The 20,921-nt window shown below is 34.2% G+C and overlaps 1 protein-coding gene across 6 annotated transcripts in view; it reads right to left on the bottom strand.

Annotated features, from left to right (window-relative positions):
- CBLB (Cbl proto-oncogene B) overlaps positions 1-20,921 on the bottom strand; it is a gene marked incomplete at both ends in the record, with an annotated part of 204,494 nt that overhangs the window by 104,330 nt on the left and 79,243 nt on the right. For 4 of the 6 annotated variants that reach the window (XM_080695887.1, XM_080695885.1, XM_080695884.1 and 1 more), the window contains one exon: positions 4,918-5,064. The exons of the other annotated variants lie outside the window; for them this stretch is intronic. In XM_080695887.1, coding sequence (XP_080552013.1) covers positions 4,918-5,064 — 147 coding nt within the window. The remainder of the gene's footprint in view (positions 1-4,917; positions 5,065-20,921) is intronic. 6 annotated transcript variants of the gene reach the window in all.

The raw sequence follows: 20,921 nt of genomic DNA on the forward strand, positions 1-20,921 counted from the left end.
TTTTATTTCAATAGCTTTTTTTTTCTATGAACCTGCTGTACCGTTTCATTGTAAAAGTCCTTAAATTTTACTGTGCACCTCTTTTTTTAATTAAAAATAACTACATTGACTTTTCTTTAACTAGAGGGAAAACTAATCTAGTTAATATGCTAGAAGAATATATTTTTTCTCATCAGAGAGGAAACCATTTTCCTTTGTTTCTTATTAAAAGTAAAAGGAAAATACAGGAAATCAAAGAAGGTCCATAACACTCCCCCCCAAAATTAAAAGTAGAGGCAAAAAACTGAATTATAAATAGATCATCCCCATAAGCAAGATCATTCCTTCTTTAATCCAATTTTGTGTGGACACACAAAATATAAGAACACTTTCATTTTTATTTTCTATTCTTTTTAGGTTTTACTTTTGGATTGTTAGGAAGTTTAAAACTTCCATCATACAAAGTCAAGTATTAATTATACTAACTGTAAAACTAAATAGATTTATGGCATTTGTGCTGAGGTCAAAAGTTTTAATTAATCATATAGAATGTTTATTTTTTGCCAGTTTTATGTACTTAGAGGTAGATTTTTAACCTTTTTAACCTCCAATAAACTTTACAAATAAGGAAATAGAAGTATGGAGAAACCAGATAGCTTCCCCAAATGATAGTTAGAAAATGCTACACTCAGAATCCATACACAGACAAATAGAGACTCTGGCTGCTAAACCTCCATGCTGACCCTCAGAGGCTGCCTCCTCATGAGCAAGCAAGCCACATCGCTCCGATTTCTGTCTCTCTCACACACACACATGCCTCAAGCACATCCTTCTACTTTGCAAGTCATTTGAATTAAAAACACAAGAGTTCCTGAAAGTCTATAAGTGGCAATACTGGCAATACTTTTTCAGGCATGGGTGATTAGCTCGCCAAGAAATTAGGGAAATAAAGATAACGAGGCATGAAAAAAGAGAAGTATATAAGAGGAAATATGAGTGAAATGTTGAGTTGAATAGTTTGTTTCTTTGCATATGAGCAAAGAAAAGAAGCTAGAAGAAAAAAAACCACATTTTAAAAAGTTCATCATGTTAATGAGATTTTAGACTTATCCTGGAACCAATATCATGGGAGCACTTCTGGAAAAAGATGGGAACCACTATCATGGGAGCACCTCTGAAAAAACATGAAAATGATTATCCCTACTTTTTAGAGTCCTCAATGATCTTAGAACAACAACTGGGTGGGCTATATTGAAGACAGAGATAATAATCAGAAGGCTGTTGCTGTAATCCAGGAAAGAGTCTGAACTTAAACTTGAATAAGGCCGGGTGTGGTGGCGCAGGTTTGTTTTGTAATCCCCGCGCTTGGGAGGAGGAGACAGGAGGATCACGCAGGTTCGAAGCCAGCCACACTGGCTTAAGAGACCCTTGTTTCCAAATAAAAAAATAAAAATAAAAATAAAAGGTCTGGGAGTGTAGCCCAGAGGTAGAATGGTTTCCAGGAACCCCAGTACCACCCCCCACCAAAAAAAAAAAAAAAAAAAAACTTGAATAAAAGAACTTTAAAGTAAGTAAAGGGAGGAGAGGACATCTAAGAAGATCCAAGAACTATAATCCACTGATTCTTGTTGAATTACAATTTGTTTGGAAATTTATGACTATATCTCCAACTGATATCTGTCTTGCTTAGAAAAATAACCGCTATCCATGACACAAACAATATTAATGTTCTTTACTTCCATATTCTCTCTTATTCCTTTCCTTTTCTTTTTTTAAAACAACTATAGTTGAATACAGTTACATGTTTTATGAGTCTCATGCTTAAAATTTCTGGAGTAAACCAGTGCTTCAAAGTATGAACATCCAGTTTGGTATTCTCATTTTGTGTAACTAACTTACACACATTAATTCAATAACATCACTTTTATTTTCCTACATATTTATATTATCTCCTGACCAATAGACTAAGAAAACAGAAGCAAGAATGAAGTATTAATATATTAAATAAAATCGCATTAAGTTTTAACAAATGCAGAATTTCCCAATCAGTTTGCCGTAACACATCTTGTGTTTCTGATCTCCTTGGGACTCTAAGCAGGCAGAGCCTCTTGTCTGCTGGGCTTGGACCCTGAGCAGAGAGGCATGTCCTGCCATGACTTCACAAAGGTTGGGAAGCACAGAAATAAAGCACCAGGCACATGGCACCTAAGGTTGTTTTTTTTAACTACCTGTTTTATGAGGTCTGAATCCTAAAATCATCTTTATGAGTTTTATAAAGTCCTATAAACAATAGCTTATTTTCTTTTTTTTTTTGGTGGTACTGGGGTTCCTGGAAGCCCTTCTTCCTCCGGGCTACACTCCCAGACCTATTTTATATTTTTGAAACAGGGTCTCTTATGCCAGCACGGCTGGCTTCGAACCTGCGCGATCCTCCTGTCTCCGCCTCCCAAGCGCGGGGATTACAAGCGTGCGCCACCACGCCCGGCAATAGCTTATTTTCAATTTTAATTATATCTTAATGTCTTAATATTTTTGACTCTGTTCCTTTTGGAAAGAAAGCCACAATAATAATACTTAAGTTAAAAGTTACTTTAAAATTATAATCTTTTTCACTATTTTTAGAATCAATTTTTAATTCTTTTTTTGAAAACTGCTTTTTTTAAAAGTACAAAGACACTAGTTAGTGTAAATGAAAGTGTTCTCACATGGCATTAATGTGTTGTGAGATAAATGAAAGGAATGTTTTTATAGGAGAACCAAGTTAAAGGAAAAAGAATCTGACCCACTGAAAGGTTACACCATTCATTCATCTATTCATTAAACTCAATATAATACTGGGAAACTACAAGATGAAAACCGCTAGAGAATATAAAGACAGTTTCTCCAATAATCTCATAAAGACATCATTAATTAGGATGACTACAGAAAGATGTATAAGTCCCAGAAGCAGCTTGAAATTTGGCTCTCATTCTAAAAATAAAAATGTTGAAGAAAAATCAGAGTTTTCCGCAATCATCACAAAAAAAGAGACAAAGTTAAAAGTATCTGAGACACAAACATATCAGTCACTAAGCCAAACATGGGAAGGAGAGAGGGGGTAAAGAATGGAGTGGGAACTGAGGAAGCACTAAATGAGTGATGTATGCCTCTACCATCTTGTGCCCCATTAGGATGTATGAATACAAGGCAACAATTAAAACAAAAATAAGAGGTAGGGAGAACATTTAATCAATATTTCATGTATCCCCCATTTGAAAGAGTACTGATTTCACTCATGTAGTAGCAGAACAGAAATTTCAGCCTTTTCATGTCTGTGAATATAATAAAAAAGAACATAAAGATGTCTTAATGCATAATCCTCTGGCTTAAGGTACCATCAAAGTAAACTCCTATCTTGAAAAACTGAGCAACCTTCCATTTTTTACTGACCTTCCGACAAGTAAACCACCTTATAACTCACTAGAAATTTCAGTTTTTAAAAAGAAATACCATAAACAATTTTGTCCTATATATTTTCCCCAAACGTTCAAAGAAAATTTATCATGAAGGTTACCAACTGTACCCACAGGCTTATAATGTTAATGCATTAGCTGTGCAAACCAGCCTGTTCTTCCTCCCCAACTCACCAAGTCTTTCAACTGTCTGTTCACAAATATTCAATTGGTATACTCTTGGCTATTCTTATTCATATGAGTCAACTTCATTAAGTTGTATTTTATAAAATTTCTCATTTGTGAATATATATGTGAACATTATAAAAGCTAAATTTCTAGAACACAGAATATAAATGTTAATAGAAAGTATTTTCTCCTTTAGGGCCTAAAAATAATTCAGAATACATTTTAATATTAATGTGAAAAATTAAGTTTAATTTTTAAGTCAAGATAGTATGTATCTATTAAAACACCCAAGAGTCTATGTAAGTATATCCTAGTCACTGTGGTTGCTAGAGATAAGCATGGTATCTTTTAACAGAAAAAAAAATTTGTATCGCAACATTTTATATCTCAATTTATTATTATAAAATAAAAACTTTTAAGCACAGGACTAAAGTGATAATCTACACATAATCCATCACTCTTTCTTCTTATGATTTCGCCAAAGTATTGCCTACATTCAAGAATATTCTCAGGGTCCTCTCTCCTTAACGTGGATCCTTGAGAGGTTACTAAGGAAATCAATTGCCTCCTGGTGCTCACTTCTTGATTATCTTATTGAGAGATTTCAGACAAAAGTGTTAACGTTTTATATAAATTATACTGACTTTTTATGTTCAATACCTACTATTTACCAAACTCAACCGAATTTGAGTCTGGTTAGGATATATCTATTAAAAAACATCTTTACCCAAAGAATTTGTAACATTATGCAGCTTTCTGATAACATTATCTACATATTTTGTTCACATATAAGACTCTGTGTAGTAAGACATAAGTGTAGTAGGCCAGAGTGCTAGGGCCTTCTCACACCTCAATTCCAAACCTTAACAAAGCTTATCATACCAACTCCTCTAGGGATCAGTCCGACTCTTGCAATTGTCAGAGCGATTCATTTATGCCATTTTTGCAGTACACATTCCTTTGTATATCCTATTTTATATATACATCTTTGATGTGTACTAAGTTATAAGAAGTTATGAGTTTCATATATGTAGAAACTATCTTATATATGTTTCTCAGTGTGAACTGACTCAACGAATTCTTATAAAACACACAATGTTATCTAACCTGTTATGTAAGTTACAGTAACAAAAGCAGTCTATTCCATTGTGAAGGCATAACTTTTGGTGGCTACATCAGAAAAATAACATATCAATCAAAACACCTATTAAAATATTCAAATACATTCTCAACATACTCAAGTAAAATCTACAAGCTGTAAACAGAATGAGGACAGCCTTGAAAAATGAACCAAACTTCAAAAACAATTTTTACTTACTTGTCTCCAAAAAACTTTCTCCAGAATTCAGCAGCATCTGCTTTTGTGATACGGAAGTTATCTCCCTGAAACTGACCATTGGGAAAGATTGCTTTGATTTCTGCCAGCATATGACTGAAGATAAGGGACAGTTTTGTAAGATTTCGCCTGTAAATACAAGGGAGTGGAAAAAAATAAATGTATATATTCATATAAAATTTAATAGAAATATATTTAAGACAATAAAATTATGTACATATCAAACTAAGTCTTGATGGCTAATCGTGAGTCTCTACTTACCAACAATATTCATAGAAAATACAACAATAAACTTCTAACAAGCTTTCATGATTTATCCATGTTAATTTAACATATAAATGAACATGAAAAATTACATGATTTTTTTTAATTTATAGTTTAATAACAGAGATAAACACTTAAAAAAATAATCAAGCACAAATGGCAAACACCAAAGATAGAGTGATTATTTCTACCAGGGGAAGTAAGAATTTTTCCCACTAGAAAACAATCTAGGAAAGTAAGCTGTTGTTGGCAGATGGATGTCTTAGAGTGGAGAGAAGGGGAGGTAACAGAAGGAAAGGGCATTTTAGGCATTTGGAACAGCACATAAAAATACATAGGTAGAAAATAGAACCAAGTATGTTAATATCTATGTTTGGCATGGCTAGAGAAGAGGGTCACAGAAAGAAATGATATAAAACAGGGTGAGAAAATTTGGTTTGGACATGAGGAAAAGCAGCATCCAAGTCAGCGAGCAGTTTTTGTGAAATACACTTGCCACTTGTATCTAAAACTAAGATTTTCTGATGATGAGTTTCAGATATATGTAGAGTTTTGAAGCTCCACTTGTTAAGAGAAGTAGTGCTATAAGGAATCAGGAATCCAATGGAATAAAAGGCAAAGGGCATGAGGAAGTCTCTGATTTAGAGGGAAAACGTTATGGTCAGATGAAAAAGTGGTTTGGAAAAATGCATGTGTCACCTCTATTCTTCTTTCTGTTTTTCTGGGGCTTCTAACATAATTTAAACATGTTTCCTACTACAAAGTAATACTATCTCCTATGACTGTGCTTACTGTTTCTTAGGGTTACAACATTAATTATACTGATCAGCCCCAAACTGCCAGTGCTAGATAATAAAGTAAAATATTAAATACAAAATACTAAAGAACTTTTCAGTTTTAAACTGACACTGCTAAATATATGCTTGTTTACTCAAACTTATCAGAACTGAATGAGTGCGTACATATAAAACACATTTCCATTTTGAGGCTTCAGCTATTTTATGTGAGTACTGGGGGCTGGGGTACGGGCAAATGCTTTAGAATTCAAAGAAAATATACAAAAAATTAACATATAGAAAGCTATCAAGTTTACATGTAAAATTATATATGTTTCAATATGCCTTTGTCATTACAAGTTATGACTCTTGGCCTCATTTTTGCTTATCTGTGTCTAATGACTCAACTAACAAAAGAAAAAAACCTGTTTAATTTCAGAGAGGCAATGGTGCAATATGCACCTGCTAATAAAGTCATTGTGTGTCATTCTTTCTAAAAACATTTACAGGTGAGATACAGTGGTGCTCGACTATAATCCCAGTATTTCAGAAGCTGAAACAGGAAGATTGCAGATTCAAACCTCAATAACTAGCAAGACCCTTAGCAACCTTGGAAAACTCTTGTCTCAAAAATAAAAAATAAAAAAATAAAAGGGCTGGGAGTATACTTCAAATGTAGATTTCCCCCCAATCCCCAAAACCAAAAAAAAAAAAGCCACCAATAATTTCCTATATAGAATGAACAGAGAATAAAGGAAGATACTCAAGATACTAATTATAAAAAGTGGAAAAAGTAAAAATGAAAAGACAATAAAATATAAATTCTTAGTAAATCCATTTTTGCTATAAAATGTAAATGTCAGCTACTTCTGTAACATGTTTATGTGAAGATTTTTCTAAAAGGAGAGTCAATAAGAACATATATGAGAATCGCAATACTAATCTCAATTTTATGTAGGAGAAAGGGGAGGGAAGAAAGCTGGGGAAAACCCACTCTTCCTCTCCAAACACTGTGCATGTGTGACACTACCACTGTGAACGACATTGTGATTCAAGACTATAATGCATCAATAAAAGCATAAAAAACAAAAGGGAAGTCAGAAATTAGGCTAGGCTTTAGTGCTTAACCTGCAACAGCAATCTCCAAATTCATCACAGTTCCATATCAATACTTCATCCTTTTCCTAGATCCAGTCACACTTCTGCACAAGTCAACCTAATCCAAGTGCAAATCTTCTGTTACGCAGCTAGATCTTTGTTATTGACCTGATGTTCTCATTTAGGTCAATACAGCCTCATTTGGATGATGCCACTAAATAAGATATTCAGTGTTTGGAAATGAAAAGTGAACTGTTAAATCAAAGGAAACACTGTGGCCAATGTAAACTGCAATTGACTTTTAAGATCTGAGTTTAAGGAAGATACAAAGTCACCTTAGGAAACCTGCACAGATTTGTTCCTATAATAAGGAATAAAATTCAAAGTGGTTATATAATTAGGGTAAACTAACTGTTTCTTATTTTCTGAATTGGCTGTTCTCCATCCTTTTGTTTCTCTGTTCTTTAATCATATTTAAATGTTTTTAATTTTTACTTTTTAAATCTACAGTCTGAAACACAAAGCCAATGATTATCCATCCCATATATTTGATTCAATGGCTATGTAGACATTCAACTTTTAAACAGAACTAGTAATATTTTACAATTTATAGACTAGAAGCTTAATAACCATTAAAACCTATATAGCTGACCACTGATTAATTTTAAAATGTGTATATAGCTCCATTTTCTGGTTCCTGCAAATGAATCACCATATATTACTTTGACTTTTTGCAAAGACTAAGAGTGAAAAAATATTTTTCCTAAGTTCTGAAACTCAAATTCATGTTGTTAAAAATATTTGAACATATGAGTGTCCTTGTTTATCACATATACTATATTTGTATTTATGAGATATTTTTATATTTATACTCACACACATACAGACACATGTGAAAACACACCTCATATTTGTATGTACTCATTCTGGAAATTCATTACTGAGGAGATTGATTTATGAGTTTGTAAATCTGGACTAAGGCAATAAAAGAACTGACAGTTGAATCTATCTGATGCAATTTAAATTCATTTTCATAGCAAAGAGGCTTTTTTTTATATAATTCTGTGATTCTTGTTTCATTTTGCTATGCAGAATGTGATTTCTTTAATTCCCTGTCACACCCTGCACCTTAGATACCCATTTTTTTCTCTTGTTTATTTATTTGTATTGGTGCGTTGTAGTCAGATATCTTAATGGGATACAAGATAGTAGACGCATACATGCATACATCATTCATTTAGCCCTCCCCTAATTCCCACTGCAGTTCCCGCCCGCCTCCTAGACAAACATGACATGGAGGGAGATACCTGTTTTTTAAATAAGCTCCAATTTTGAAAATAAAACTCAAGAAAACAAACCTCTATCTAGTTATAGTGGGAAGAAAGGCAGCAAATATAAATGGTCTTTGCAAATGTGATGCTTTTTCCTCTAGTGGAATATTTCCATACTTAGCCAATTTTTCCTATGCCCTCTTCATCTCCTACCACATGAATATAAGTCATGACTCACTGCTTAACAGAGGAGTTGATGCTTCCTAATAATTAAGAATAATTTTCTGTCACTGAAACTCCTCTAACACAAGACAACTAAAATATATACATATAAAATAAAAATATGTGCACAAAGATAAAATTCAATAATCTTATCATTTTTAATTAATTTCACATGAGATTTTGCAACACAGGCTCTTTCATTTGTAAGAAAAAATAATTATTACTAAATATCTTCTGTTGACCATCACAAGTTGAGCCATTTTTAAATTGTTTTGCATGATATTTTGTTTATAAGAAACAATTTCAGAATAAAAGTATTTTGAAATAACAAGTAATCAAAAAGTAGATGTCAATATCAGGTAAGCACTTAAGTATGTTAATATTAGAGGAGACTGAAGAAGGGAGAGGCAAAGAAAAGTAAAAACAAAAATGTGAAGAAGAAAAGTTAGCTATATAAAAATAATAAATAATAGTAATAAAGTATGAGGTATTCTTGCATTGACAAAGTCAAAAATATCACCTAAATTGCAAGGTATCTCTTTTGTCCTGGATTAAGTCATCGATATTGTATCTTACCCTTAGTATGACACAGTGAACAGATCATTATAATAGAACATGGTGGGGTACTACACCCTAATTACAGCCATCCTGACCTAATAAATTAAATTTAAAATGAATAAATATATAGCAAGGTTTGATTTGTAGCATTAAATGTATGAGACACACAAAGAATGTAATCTTATTAGATTGCGCACAATTCCGACATTTTCTCGATTTGAGAAACAGCCCTGCCATAAATCAAGGAGAAAATGAAAAGCTTTACATGCTGAATTAGTGTGAAATTTTAAATGACACTTTACTTTAGTGAGATCTAAAGTTCGTGACAATGTACTGCTTTTGGAAAAAAATGGGCGATCTTTTTTATACACAAAACTATTAATAATTCAATTCTCACATTTAAAAGTAATAACATGCTCTTCTTAATCTTTACAAGGTGAAACAAATTCAACATAAGAAAGGTAGGGCATAAAGAATACAAACAGTGGCACTTAAAATGAGACTCATGTCCAGTTTAAGAGTAATTTCCACTGTATTTGTGACATGGTACCTTCACAGACGGATTCAGATAGTTACTTCACACTGGTTTTGACCTTGGGAACATTTTGATTCCTAATTAAGTGAGGAAACTAGGCTGATGTAAGCCTTGCCTTTCATTTCTCCCTCATGGGAATATAGTCTATTATTAGGATAGGTTCTGACAATTCTAAATAAAATTGGATTATTATTCATTCCCTCTTCTCAAATGCTTGTGGTTTTCAATACCTCTAAGGGGAATTTTTAAAAAATATATTAAAAGTCTAAAGAAGGGGGAGGTAGCTCAATGGTAGCACATTTGCCTAGCAGGGTTCTATCCTCAACACTGCAAAAATTTAATAAAAAAGAAGAATCCAAATGCCAGTAAAGACTTTTTACCCAAGTCACAAGGGTGTATAAAGAAACAGTTTAACCTAAAACACAAGCAGTAGGACAATCTCATACCATTTTACTTCTAGAAAACTGAAATATAAACATAAAAGTAAGTAAACTAAGTCAAAAATACTTCATACCCAAAGGGAAGTCTTACATTTCCCCTGAATACATGAACTACTGTTAACATGGCTAGAAAGGTCAAGGAGAGATGAGCCTTGGGCATTCTCTGATCTCTATAGACTATTCTGCTGAGTTTCTTATCTACAAAGGTCTACTAAGAGCAAGGAAAACTACCCCAAATAAGGATTCTGAATATGGGGGCAAATATATTTGCTTTCTAAAATAAATAGCTAGAAATAAAGAATTTACAATTATTCTATTTAAAATAACTCAAATAAGAAATGGTATGCTTATAAGCTGGGCATGGTGGCACACTCTTGTAATCCCAGCATTCAGGAGGCTGAGACCGAAGGATCGTGGTCTGCAGACAGCCTCAGCTACTTTGTGAGGCTCTCTGCAACTTAGTGAGACCCTGTTTCAAAATAAAGAATAAAAAATAGGGCTGGAGGTTGAATAGCTCAGAGGTTGAATGCCTCTGAGTTCCATCCCCAGACCCACACACACACAAAAATAAATGATATGCTTATTATGTTTAAGTGTAATAACCTTAGAAAAGTTCCCAAGGTATAATTAAAATATATGCTGCTTAATTTTTCAAATATCCTATATTACAAAATTTGTCTGTATAGTACTGGGTTCATAGCCTTACTCTGCTTATGATTTTTTTTTTGTTTTTGTTGTTAGGGATCTAATGTATTTATTTTATATCTTTTTATTGGTACATTATAGCCTCTCATCATAATGTAAAACATGTTGACAATGACATACTTGCACAAAACACTTTGTCAGCAAACACTTTGAATCGGTTTCCTTGAATCTCAAAATTTTAAATGACTGTCTCACCGAGTTCTCGTAAGAAATAAATATGTTAGTATGAGCCAAACTACCTATATTAAAAAAGATATACTCAATATATAAGTTTATATATTAATTGCCACTTGCACAAATTAGAAAGTTATAATCTTATCTTTTGTCCATATAGCATTATCATCCATTCAACTGATGGCCATCTTGAGAATTATTCTCACATTATTAAAATCATCAATCATGGTAGTCTTTCATAATTCCGTAAGTAGTAAACAATGGACAAAGTACTTGCTTCATCCATTCAGTCACTTATTCCACAAATTTTTATTAAATGTCCATTATATATCAGGCTTTGTCTAGACACTGATGGGGTCGGGGGATGGAACCCAGGGGCATTTGACCTCCGAGCCACATCCCCAGCCCTATTTTTATTGTTTATTTTGAACCAGGGTCTCACTGAGTTGCGGAGGGCCTCACTAAGTAGCTGAGGCTGTCCACGAACCGCGATCCTCAGGTCTCAGCCTCCCAAATGCTGGGATTACAAACATGCACCACCACGCCCAGCAGAATCCTAATCTTAAAGAGGCTCAAAGACCTCCAAAGGTAAAGAACAATATTGTAGAAATAAAGCTGAAATAGAACCAGAACCAAGTTGCCATCAGTGTGGGGAAAGAGCTTATGATTCCTGAGGTGAAAGTGTTTTAGCCAGAAGACAGACCTGCAGTGGGCAGCCATGACGGAGGGAAGATGAAGGAGTCAGGAGAGATGTAGCTCCAAGGTTAAGTGGGGTCTTTAATGTGGATTTTGAAATGTACAAGGATCATGACAACAGTAAGCATGAAGAGAAAGACTAAATCTTACCACAGGTATTCCATAACGCTCCCTAAAAGATGTTTTATGCCAATTACTTAAACCCTGCAGCCATGCCAATGTAGCATTAACATCTTTTGATGACTTTAAAAAGTGTTTTTATCTAGAAAGTGTATTGTGAAAATCATAAGATCACTCATACTTTCATCTGGTTTAAAAGTTTAACAAATATCTACTTCAATAAAATTATTTTAGTGCTGGCCTTCTTTTGATTAAACTTAATCTGTAACAAACAACCTTTTGTAAAACAAATCTTAAAAATGTAGACAGGTCTACTAATTGAAACAGAAAGAACAAGAAAAACTGTGCTTCCATTCCTTTAAAATAAAATACAATGAAAGTTCTATAGCCAAGTGGAAAGTCATGACTGTTAGGAGATTCATATGGAAATAAGCAGAACACAGAATTATTTTCTTTGGTTCCTTTTCACAAGAAAAAGAAACATTAGAAATTTAGACTATACTTTTATGACTTGAGGTAATATGGTAAAAAGAGTCTTAATAATAAACAAACCAAAATTTACCTTAGAAGAACAATAGCAACAACTAAAAGAAAAAATCTGGATTCACTTTTTTACCATCTACAACTCCCAGTAGTCTCCCATCTTCCATAAAAAAAGAAATAAAACCCTACAGTGAATTAGCAATCTGAGTAAACTCAATTAGTCTGTATTTATTGTTTCTGATCCTCCATCTTAAATGTATATGGAAATTAAAAAGATATAGTCATGGTTTTTTTTTTCTAAGCTCTATCTCAAACTCAGCATGAAGAATTCTGTTTTATTTTACCTATAACATTCCCTACTCCACATTTTTATTTTTATTTTTATTTTATAGTCATTTTGGACACATCAAGATTTTTTTTTTTTTTTTTGGGTGGTACTGGGGTGGAACCCAGAGGCTTTCTACCTCCGGGCTACACTCCCAGACTATATTATTTGAAAACAGGGTCTCACTAAGTTGCTGAAAGCCTCAGTAAGTAGCTGAGGCTGGCTTTGAACGTGTGCCATCCTCCTGTCTAAGCCTCCCAAGTGCTGGGATTACAAGCGTGCACCACCATGCCTGCCATAAATTTTGTTTTTACTCAATAAAATATAGTTTAAAATTCTTCTAAATAATATTTTTTCAAGAATGCCTACTGTCCATGGGGCCATGCTGCTTCTCCCACCATTTCTCATATTACTTCTCGGAGTTCTCAAACTTTTGAAACCATCCCCTTCTTTCCCTGATTCACAATGGGCACAGCCAGTCTTTTCTCCTCCTCTGATAAAATCCCCTAGGTCTCGGCCTGTTGAACTCTCAACTTACCAGTTTCATGTCAGATTATCCCTGTATCCTTCCCCGCCCCTTCCCAAATGAAAATCTATCAGACTATTAAACATCATGCCACTTTACCAGCCACAGGGCAGATTTTTCACTGAAAGATATTTATGGTTATTTTATATATACACCGAATTTCACTTCTATTTCATAAAAAAGTTTTTATTACAGAAGAAAAGGTCTTACATGGTATCAGCTTTTTAAACATAGTACATATCTAATAAATGTTTTGAGAATTTGAGAGACCATAAAAATATTTGCAAAACCATAAATAAGAACTTCCTGACCTCCAATCAGTGCTAATGTACAGATAGGAGTTATATATAAAAATAACTGATAGAAACACTGTATATGAAGGCATCAAGTTTCCAAATCTGAATGAAAAGCAATATTTTACTAAAAGCTGCCTTAATAAAATTAAAAGTTTTGGAACTGACTTTATATGTATGTATGTATGTATGTATGTATGTATGTATGTATGTGTTGAATATAGATATATAGATTTCTTTTTCCCTGCTCTGTGAGCTTGAGGTCTTTTCTCTTCCTATCATTTTTTCCTCCCTTGACAAATAGGAAAACAAAGTCAAAGTATCCTCAAGACCAAGGAAAGAAATGCTGCATTCCTCGTGAGTAGTTTGCAGAGATTCAGGAAAGGAGAACACATCTGCCATACTTCCTGAGGACGCAAGAAGCATAGCATAGTTTCCTGTCACACTAATTCTTCCCTGGCAAATTCTTCCCTCTTTGGGCTCTGGGAATTTTCCTTCTCTGTATTTTTTGCCTCACTTCAGCCCTGCTCTCTGGGAATGGAACAAGAGGAGAGACAAAGGAACCACAAGAGGAGGAAAGAGAGAGATCATATTCCTGGTGCTCAGGCTTTACAATACTTACAGAAGAATACTGCAGCCATGAATTTATTCTGAGCCTTCCCCTGGGGCTAAAATTACCTATATTCAAATAGTTGGCCCAAACATACCAATAAAAACAAGTACAAATTTACAAAGCAATCACCATTCATTTTAGGACATGTGTGTGTGTGTGTGTGTGTGTGTGTGTGTGTGTGTGTGTATTTGTGTCCATATCACATCATAACATTTTGGAGGAGAAAAATAAAATGAAAATCTGAAAAGAAAAAGGAAGTTAATAAACAGCATGCCCAGCATAACCAAGTTAATAGAACCTTGGTTCTATTAAAAAGATAAGTGTTATTTTATAGATAATTTATAAATAAAAAATATACAAAAATGTCATTAACTACAGTAATATCTGGGTAGTAGAATTATTATGTCTATAATAGTAATTATACTTTTATTTTTTAAATTGTCCTATTTTATTTATTGGTACACTGTAACAGACATCATTATAAGGTACAGGATGGTAGAGGCATACATGCCCACATCACACATTTAGCCCTTCTCCCATTCCCGTCCCATAAACTGACCTATTTTTAACAAGAACAAAAATCATTGAAGAGCCATTATATTGATTTCCTCAGTCTAATCTGTAGTGTGCTTCTAGAAGAAAGAATGGATTTCTAGACAGAAGGCAATGTTCCCATCCGCTGCTGGGGCCCCTGTTGCTAAGGCCTTCAACTCAAAAAGCCATCCCTAGTGTACTCACCACAAACCACTCTCATGACCACTGATTTCCAATTTTTAAAATAGTACTGTATTAGTTCTTTTCCAAAAGAACACTCACAAATGGTGCACTGGTATTTTTCTAAATCATTCCCCCAAAGGAGGGCTCTAGATTATAAGTTCATCTTTTTAAACTAAAAAGCAAAGACTGTAAAGGATGAACATTATGCTAATAATCTAAGAACTACTCAAAGTGAATGAGGAGCCTGCATCTTTACATTTAGCTAATGATCTCATCTCCTACCTTTATTAACAGTCTCCTAAGAAATGCAATATAAATTATCATTCAGAACAAGAAAGCCCAATGGTTTGAAAAATTAAATTGCAACAAACACAATTTTTGTTTAAAAAAAAATGTATAGGTACGTATGGGTAGATGATTCCACTGGTCACATTTTTTTCTGTTTACCAGACAATGTTATGATAACATTTTAAGAAAAGAGTGTTAATTTAAATGTCAATGGCCTCACAGAGAAATGCTGTTTTTTAAGGCAGTGAAAATACTCTGGACAGTTGTTTTTCTTTCAAAGTAAAAAATATGAAGATAAGGCAAATATAGGAAAATTATCGCTGCAATAATGTCCCAGGGGGTTAGTACTACAATGTCTCAGGATCCCTATTAAAGTCTTAAACATTCTGATTACAACAGATTTATTTTTAAACTGGATATATTTTTTCTTAACTTGGCAAACATTACACATAATGTAACCTGCTCTATAGCTGAGTGGTGGTGACAGGACTTTCTTGAAGAGGTGGATTCTATATGTCTAATAGCAGGATTCATTAAAAAAAAATACTAATATAGTAGAGAAAAACATGGTGGTCATAGCCTTGGGTTCTAGATACAGGCCTGCTGTAAAACTTCTCTTCCCCAAACTGTCTTTATCTATAAAATGAGGGGGTTGTTGAACATAAAACCTAACTGTCCATAACATTCTTTGGGGTGGTGAGCACTTTCATCTGGTTAGCATAAAGTGACTATATAGCTCTGGCACTGAAAAGTGTTTATGTTACAGTTAAAACGTGGAAATCCATATCACAACTTGTAGATAATATCAAAGTATAACATACTACATCATATTTTCAAATCACAAAAATCTGTCAATATATCCTGGTCTTAAGACTGCAAAAATCTTGGCAGGATGGAAGAATCTAACAGAAAATTGAAATTACAGTACATTCAAAAGCTTTCATTAGTATACTTGAAAGCTTTGACATTTATTTGTTCCTTATCATTACAATAATCTCTGGTATTTCTTTTTTTGAAAGAAAAATCCATAAGTAAAACTAGTTCTTAAAACACTAGCAATAACAAAAGAGGTGATTTAAAATCTGTGCATTTCATGTTAATGAATAGTAAACACTAGAATATTGAAATAGTAGAAGAGAATAAGCCCACTGGGAACATTTGGCTTAAAAAGCAATTTTTATGTATCCGTTCCTCAAGAGGACATGTGCTAATGTATATAGTAGGTATAGGAAAATATCAGATCCATGAATTTTTATCTTTCATCTCATCCCATAATTCAGAAATATCCAAAGTTGGAGAGTCAGCTACTTCTACAACATGAAGGTTGCTCAATATTATGATTAAAATACATTTACTTTCTCAGTCTGATTGCAAATGGAATAACTTCTGACATCAATAAAACTATTCTCAGATACTGGCTTTGGAATAGAAAGATATATTTAATGTGCCTAATACCACTGACAGCTATACAGTAAATGGTTAAAAGCTCCAACTCAAGGATCAAAAGTACACCTCATTTCAAGAAACTTTTAGTAACCGAATGACCTTGCATTTTTTATGTTCTGTATTTTCTGATACTAAAATAAACCAAAGAGGTTATTAAAAGAAATCTGGATTATCCTAATTGGAAAGCAGCCTACTCAGATATGACTCAAGAGGAATTTACTGCAATTAATTTCTAAAACATATTTACTTCGATAACCACAAAATGAATTGACCTGTGAAAATATCATTAAGCTAATCCACTGATTTATATGGACAGAACAAGAGAGTTAATTTTTACACATCTTAAAGTGCTCAGTCAAAAGTAGAGAACCTTCTGACACTATATGTAGGTAAAACATAAGCAAAGAAATGGCTATGTTTATAGAGTTTTGCAGCAGATTCTCTTAATTGAGCTGCCATTTAAATCAGGTGTTTTCTGGAGACAATTTAACATAACTAGATTTGACACATGTCTAAAAAAGAAATCATCCTAGATGTTAGCTTGTCTAATTCTATTCACTGGGGTCTCTGCTTAAAAGTCAAGCACTATTAATAATCCCTGTCTTATCAACACCATAGACAAGCACAATTTTTTAGCATGATTCTTTGGGTTCCAGCTGTTCTGAGCCATCAGAGGAATACTTTGGGGAAGACATTTAAAAATACTGCTGAATAGATCACTGTGTCTGTCTACCCATGTGTGGGTGTTTAGTAAAATGATTATTCAACAGATGCACTGCTATACCCAAGACTTGTTGTATTTAATTTATACCTTGAGCACCAAAATCAATCACCATTTCTCTCCTAGAGATGCTAGTTATTTACAATAGAAATACGAAAAATCAGAGTATTTTAAGAGAAAATATCAACATTTTAATTAAACATTAATGAATGAGATTATATACCAGTTTATTAAAAATTACTGCTTATGTGTTTACTGCTTAATTAAGGAACTAAAAATATAATAGAAAAAGCTATAAATAATCCATAAAGATCAAGCTCTAAAGCAGCACCAGTTAATCGTTTTATTTTTCTGCTTATCTTACTCTTGACATAGCTTGCTGCTTGTCAGAAAATGTACCTTGCTTGCAAAACTGTCAGTTCACCCTGTTTAGAGAGTGGTTTCATATGCATGGGAATTGTGATATACCTATGTGGAATTCCACTGACTTTAAATAAAATGTATTGACATCATAAATATTTTTTGAGGATTTGCTATTATCTGTCACTACACTATGGAATGGAAAGAGATGAAAATTAGTAAATTCCTTGCTGTTTAGGAGTTGATAGTTTAGTAGCTACTTCAATCTGAAAACACACAATTACATATAGTATACTTGTACAATCAAGACACATTCCTGAGCACAGAAGATAAAAGGAGAAAATGGTCAACTCCCTAAGCCTTTTGGAAAGAGTTAAGGGAGGCAGAGCAAGGCAGAAGAACACATCGCATAAAAGCATCAAGCCTAGCAGAGGAAAGCATGCAGGCCTGGATCAGCCTGAATACACTGACAGACTGCAGGGTCAGAAGTGATGGGCATTCAGGGAAGAGGCAGACATGGTAGCAAGACAACAACAGGGACCTATTAGACTGCCTCCTCATTTTACCAGCACAGGCCTACCATTTATTTATGCTGCTCAAGAATACAGAAGTCTACATATGCAACCATGATTCCATCAGAGAGGATTGCATGACTGGGAAAGGGGGATCGCAGTAAATTGAAAAAGAAAACCACTTTTAGCCAAATGTATCACAAAATATAATGATTAGGAATCATAGATCTTTATCAAAATTTTAAAAGTTTGTTGAAGAAGCTTTCTCTGTTGAAATGCTTGTCCCTGTTTCTTTGATAGAATATAGAGTTAACAAACTGAGGGGTGAAAAAAGCAAAATAAAACAATAGTACAGAGAGGAATGCACCAGAAGCCTAAGTGTTCAGAGCAGATGTTCTGCTTTGGCAGACTCTTGACCCCTGGAGTATTACCATTTGCAGCAGGCTGGGAGATCATATTGCTGGTGCACTTTTGAAAAGTTGTGTCCCCATTTCAAATATGACAGTCCCTCACTTCCAGATATGAGTCAACAGATAAATATTTAGTGTAGTAAAGAAACATATCCTTTCCTCATGAACAAAAATAGAATACCAAGCTTAATAAAACCAAATCCCAACACATATTATCATATATATGTCACTATTTGACATCCTCTTAAACAATCAGCTGAATAGGGAGACTCAATGAATCTTTGAGACACATTGTAATTTGTTCTTTAATAGCTGAGCATTATATTTTTCCATTATGTTTTATGGAGCTACATATATTTCCTGTGTCAAAATCTGTCATGAAAATCTGTTTTGCAGACAGCTGTTTGGTTTTGCCCACATGTGGATATAGCACCACATGGAGATGTCTACGAATAGCAAGTGCAGTCCAGTATCTGATTTCTGCCCAGAATAAATTTCCAGAATGTTGCTTGTTGGATTTAATTTAGGTCCTATTAATACCTACTATTTACCACTGTTCTACCCACAATAGAGCTATATGATATACCCCAAGGAATAATAAAATGGAGCTTCTTTATTGTAAACATCACTTTCATACTGTGGTGTAAAGAAGAGAAAATTAAGCATACATAAGTATGACTGAGACATCTGGACATGGTTGTGTATGCCTAAAATCCCAATGGGAGGCTGAGACAGAAGGATCATACATTCAAGTCTAAGGAGACCATTTCTAAGTACAAATAAATAAAAAGGTCTGCAAATGTAGCTCAGTAGTTGAATGTTCCTGGGTTTCAACTGGGGAGGGGGGAGGAAGGGAGACACCCCCAAATTATGACTAATACTACTTATTTAAATGTCTAATAATGATCCTCAAACTTCGGTCCTCAGACCAACAGCACTGACACCATCTCAGACTTTAAATATGCAGACTCTCAGATCCCACCCCAGAACTGCTGAATCAGAATATACAGTTTAATAAGATGCTGAAGTGGCTCATGTGCAAGGTTAATGTCTATAAAGCACTAATTTAACTGTAACTGCAAAAGAACCTTTATTTTTCATTGCTCTTCCTCTAAACAAAGCTATGTCTAAAGCAGCCTCAAGATCTAAACATCTATTAAAAGATTTGTGAAAGAAACTCCACTCCTTTGTCCCAAGCCACATACCTATCATTCCTTTGGTAATACTACCAATGTACTGGGAGCCAGCTAAAGTCACTAGCATTGTGAACATCACTATTTCAGAATGATTTACCTTTTCTTTCAGGTCAGACCTCGAGAACAGCACTTATGAGACTTTCATTTGTCATCCTTCTTGCTCAATAACCCTAAAGGACTCACCCTTAGTCCTTGATGGCTTAGTCCTGGAACAGTCTGTTCTTTTCCCTTCTGTAACTATCAACATCAGATGGATAATCCTCTCATCACCACACCCCAGTTTACTCTATTTCTCTCCTAGGAGAAAAATTAAACTCTTCTGGTGGGCCAATGAATTGTCAGAGGTCAGACAGGGCTGCTCGTTCCTCACTTCTGACGTAAAGGAACTACAAACTGCCCACACACATCCCTGGTTTACAGTACATGTGGCTCACCTGTGCCTACGCTGAGAAAGGAGCAACTTGGTTTGCTCCTTAATCATTTCCATCAGGTTCTATTAACCTCTGATATTCCCAAATGCAAGCAATCCATCTGCTATGTCTGGTTCTACCCTTCAGATCAGCAAAGAAAACAAAAAGACCTGTCAGCAAGGAAATTAAAAATATCTTCTGCAACTGCACAATAGCACTTTCTTCCCTAGACATGATTCTTTCCACTGTTGTGTATGTCCTTCTAATTTAATGATTAAAGAGCAATCAAGGAGCCTCTCTGCTTACCCTACCAGCATAAAAAGACTTGGAAAATGTCAATCAAGTTCTGCTATCTCATTCTGTCATGAGAACCATTAGTCAAAGAGAAAAGCCTTGGCACAGCCTGTGGTGGATGATGAATGTGACCCTGTGGGGTGGACTGAGGCTGGGAGTGGCAAAGTTTTGAAAGGAGCTGCTGAGGAATCCTAAGGGAGATGCTGCTACATTCTGGCACCTGAGACAAGAAAACAGAAAGACAGGAAGAGACTCTCTTGGCAGCACTGAGAGAAATAATTCAGGGATAAAATTAACTAAGGGTCTGAAAATCTTCCATGCAGAGAAGCAACTCTTTCAATATAAAATAATTGATGGAGGAAGACATTCCATATATCACTATTTTTCAGATACTTTTATTTAAAAGACCCTTAAATGTTTAACCACAAAAATAGGGAAACCTGACACAAGACTTTTATTTATTTCACCAATAAAAGCAATAACACAAACCCTACATCTACTTGTTTCTAAATAACTCTTTCACACCTTAAGAA

The sequence above is a fragment of the Muscardinus avellanarius genome, assembly GCF_963383645.1.
Source record: "Muscardinus avellanarius genome assembly, chromosome: 5".
Taxonomy (NCBI): Eukaryota; Metazoa; Chordata; class Mammalia; order Rodentia; family Gliridae; genus Muscardinus; species Muscardinus avellanarius.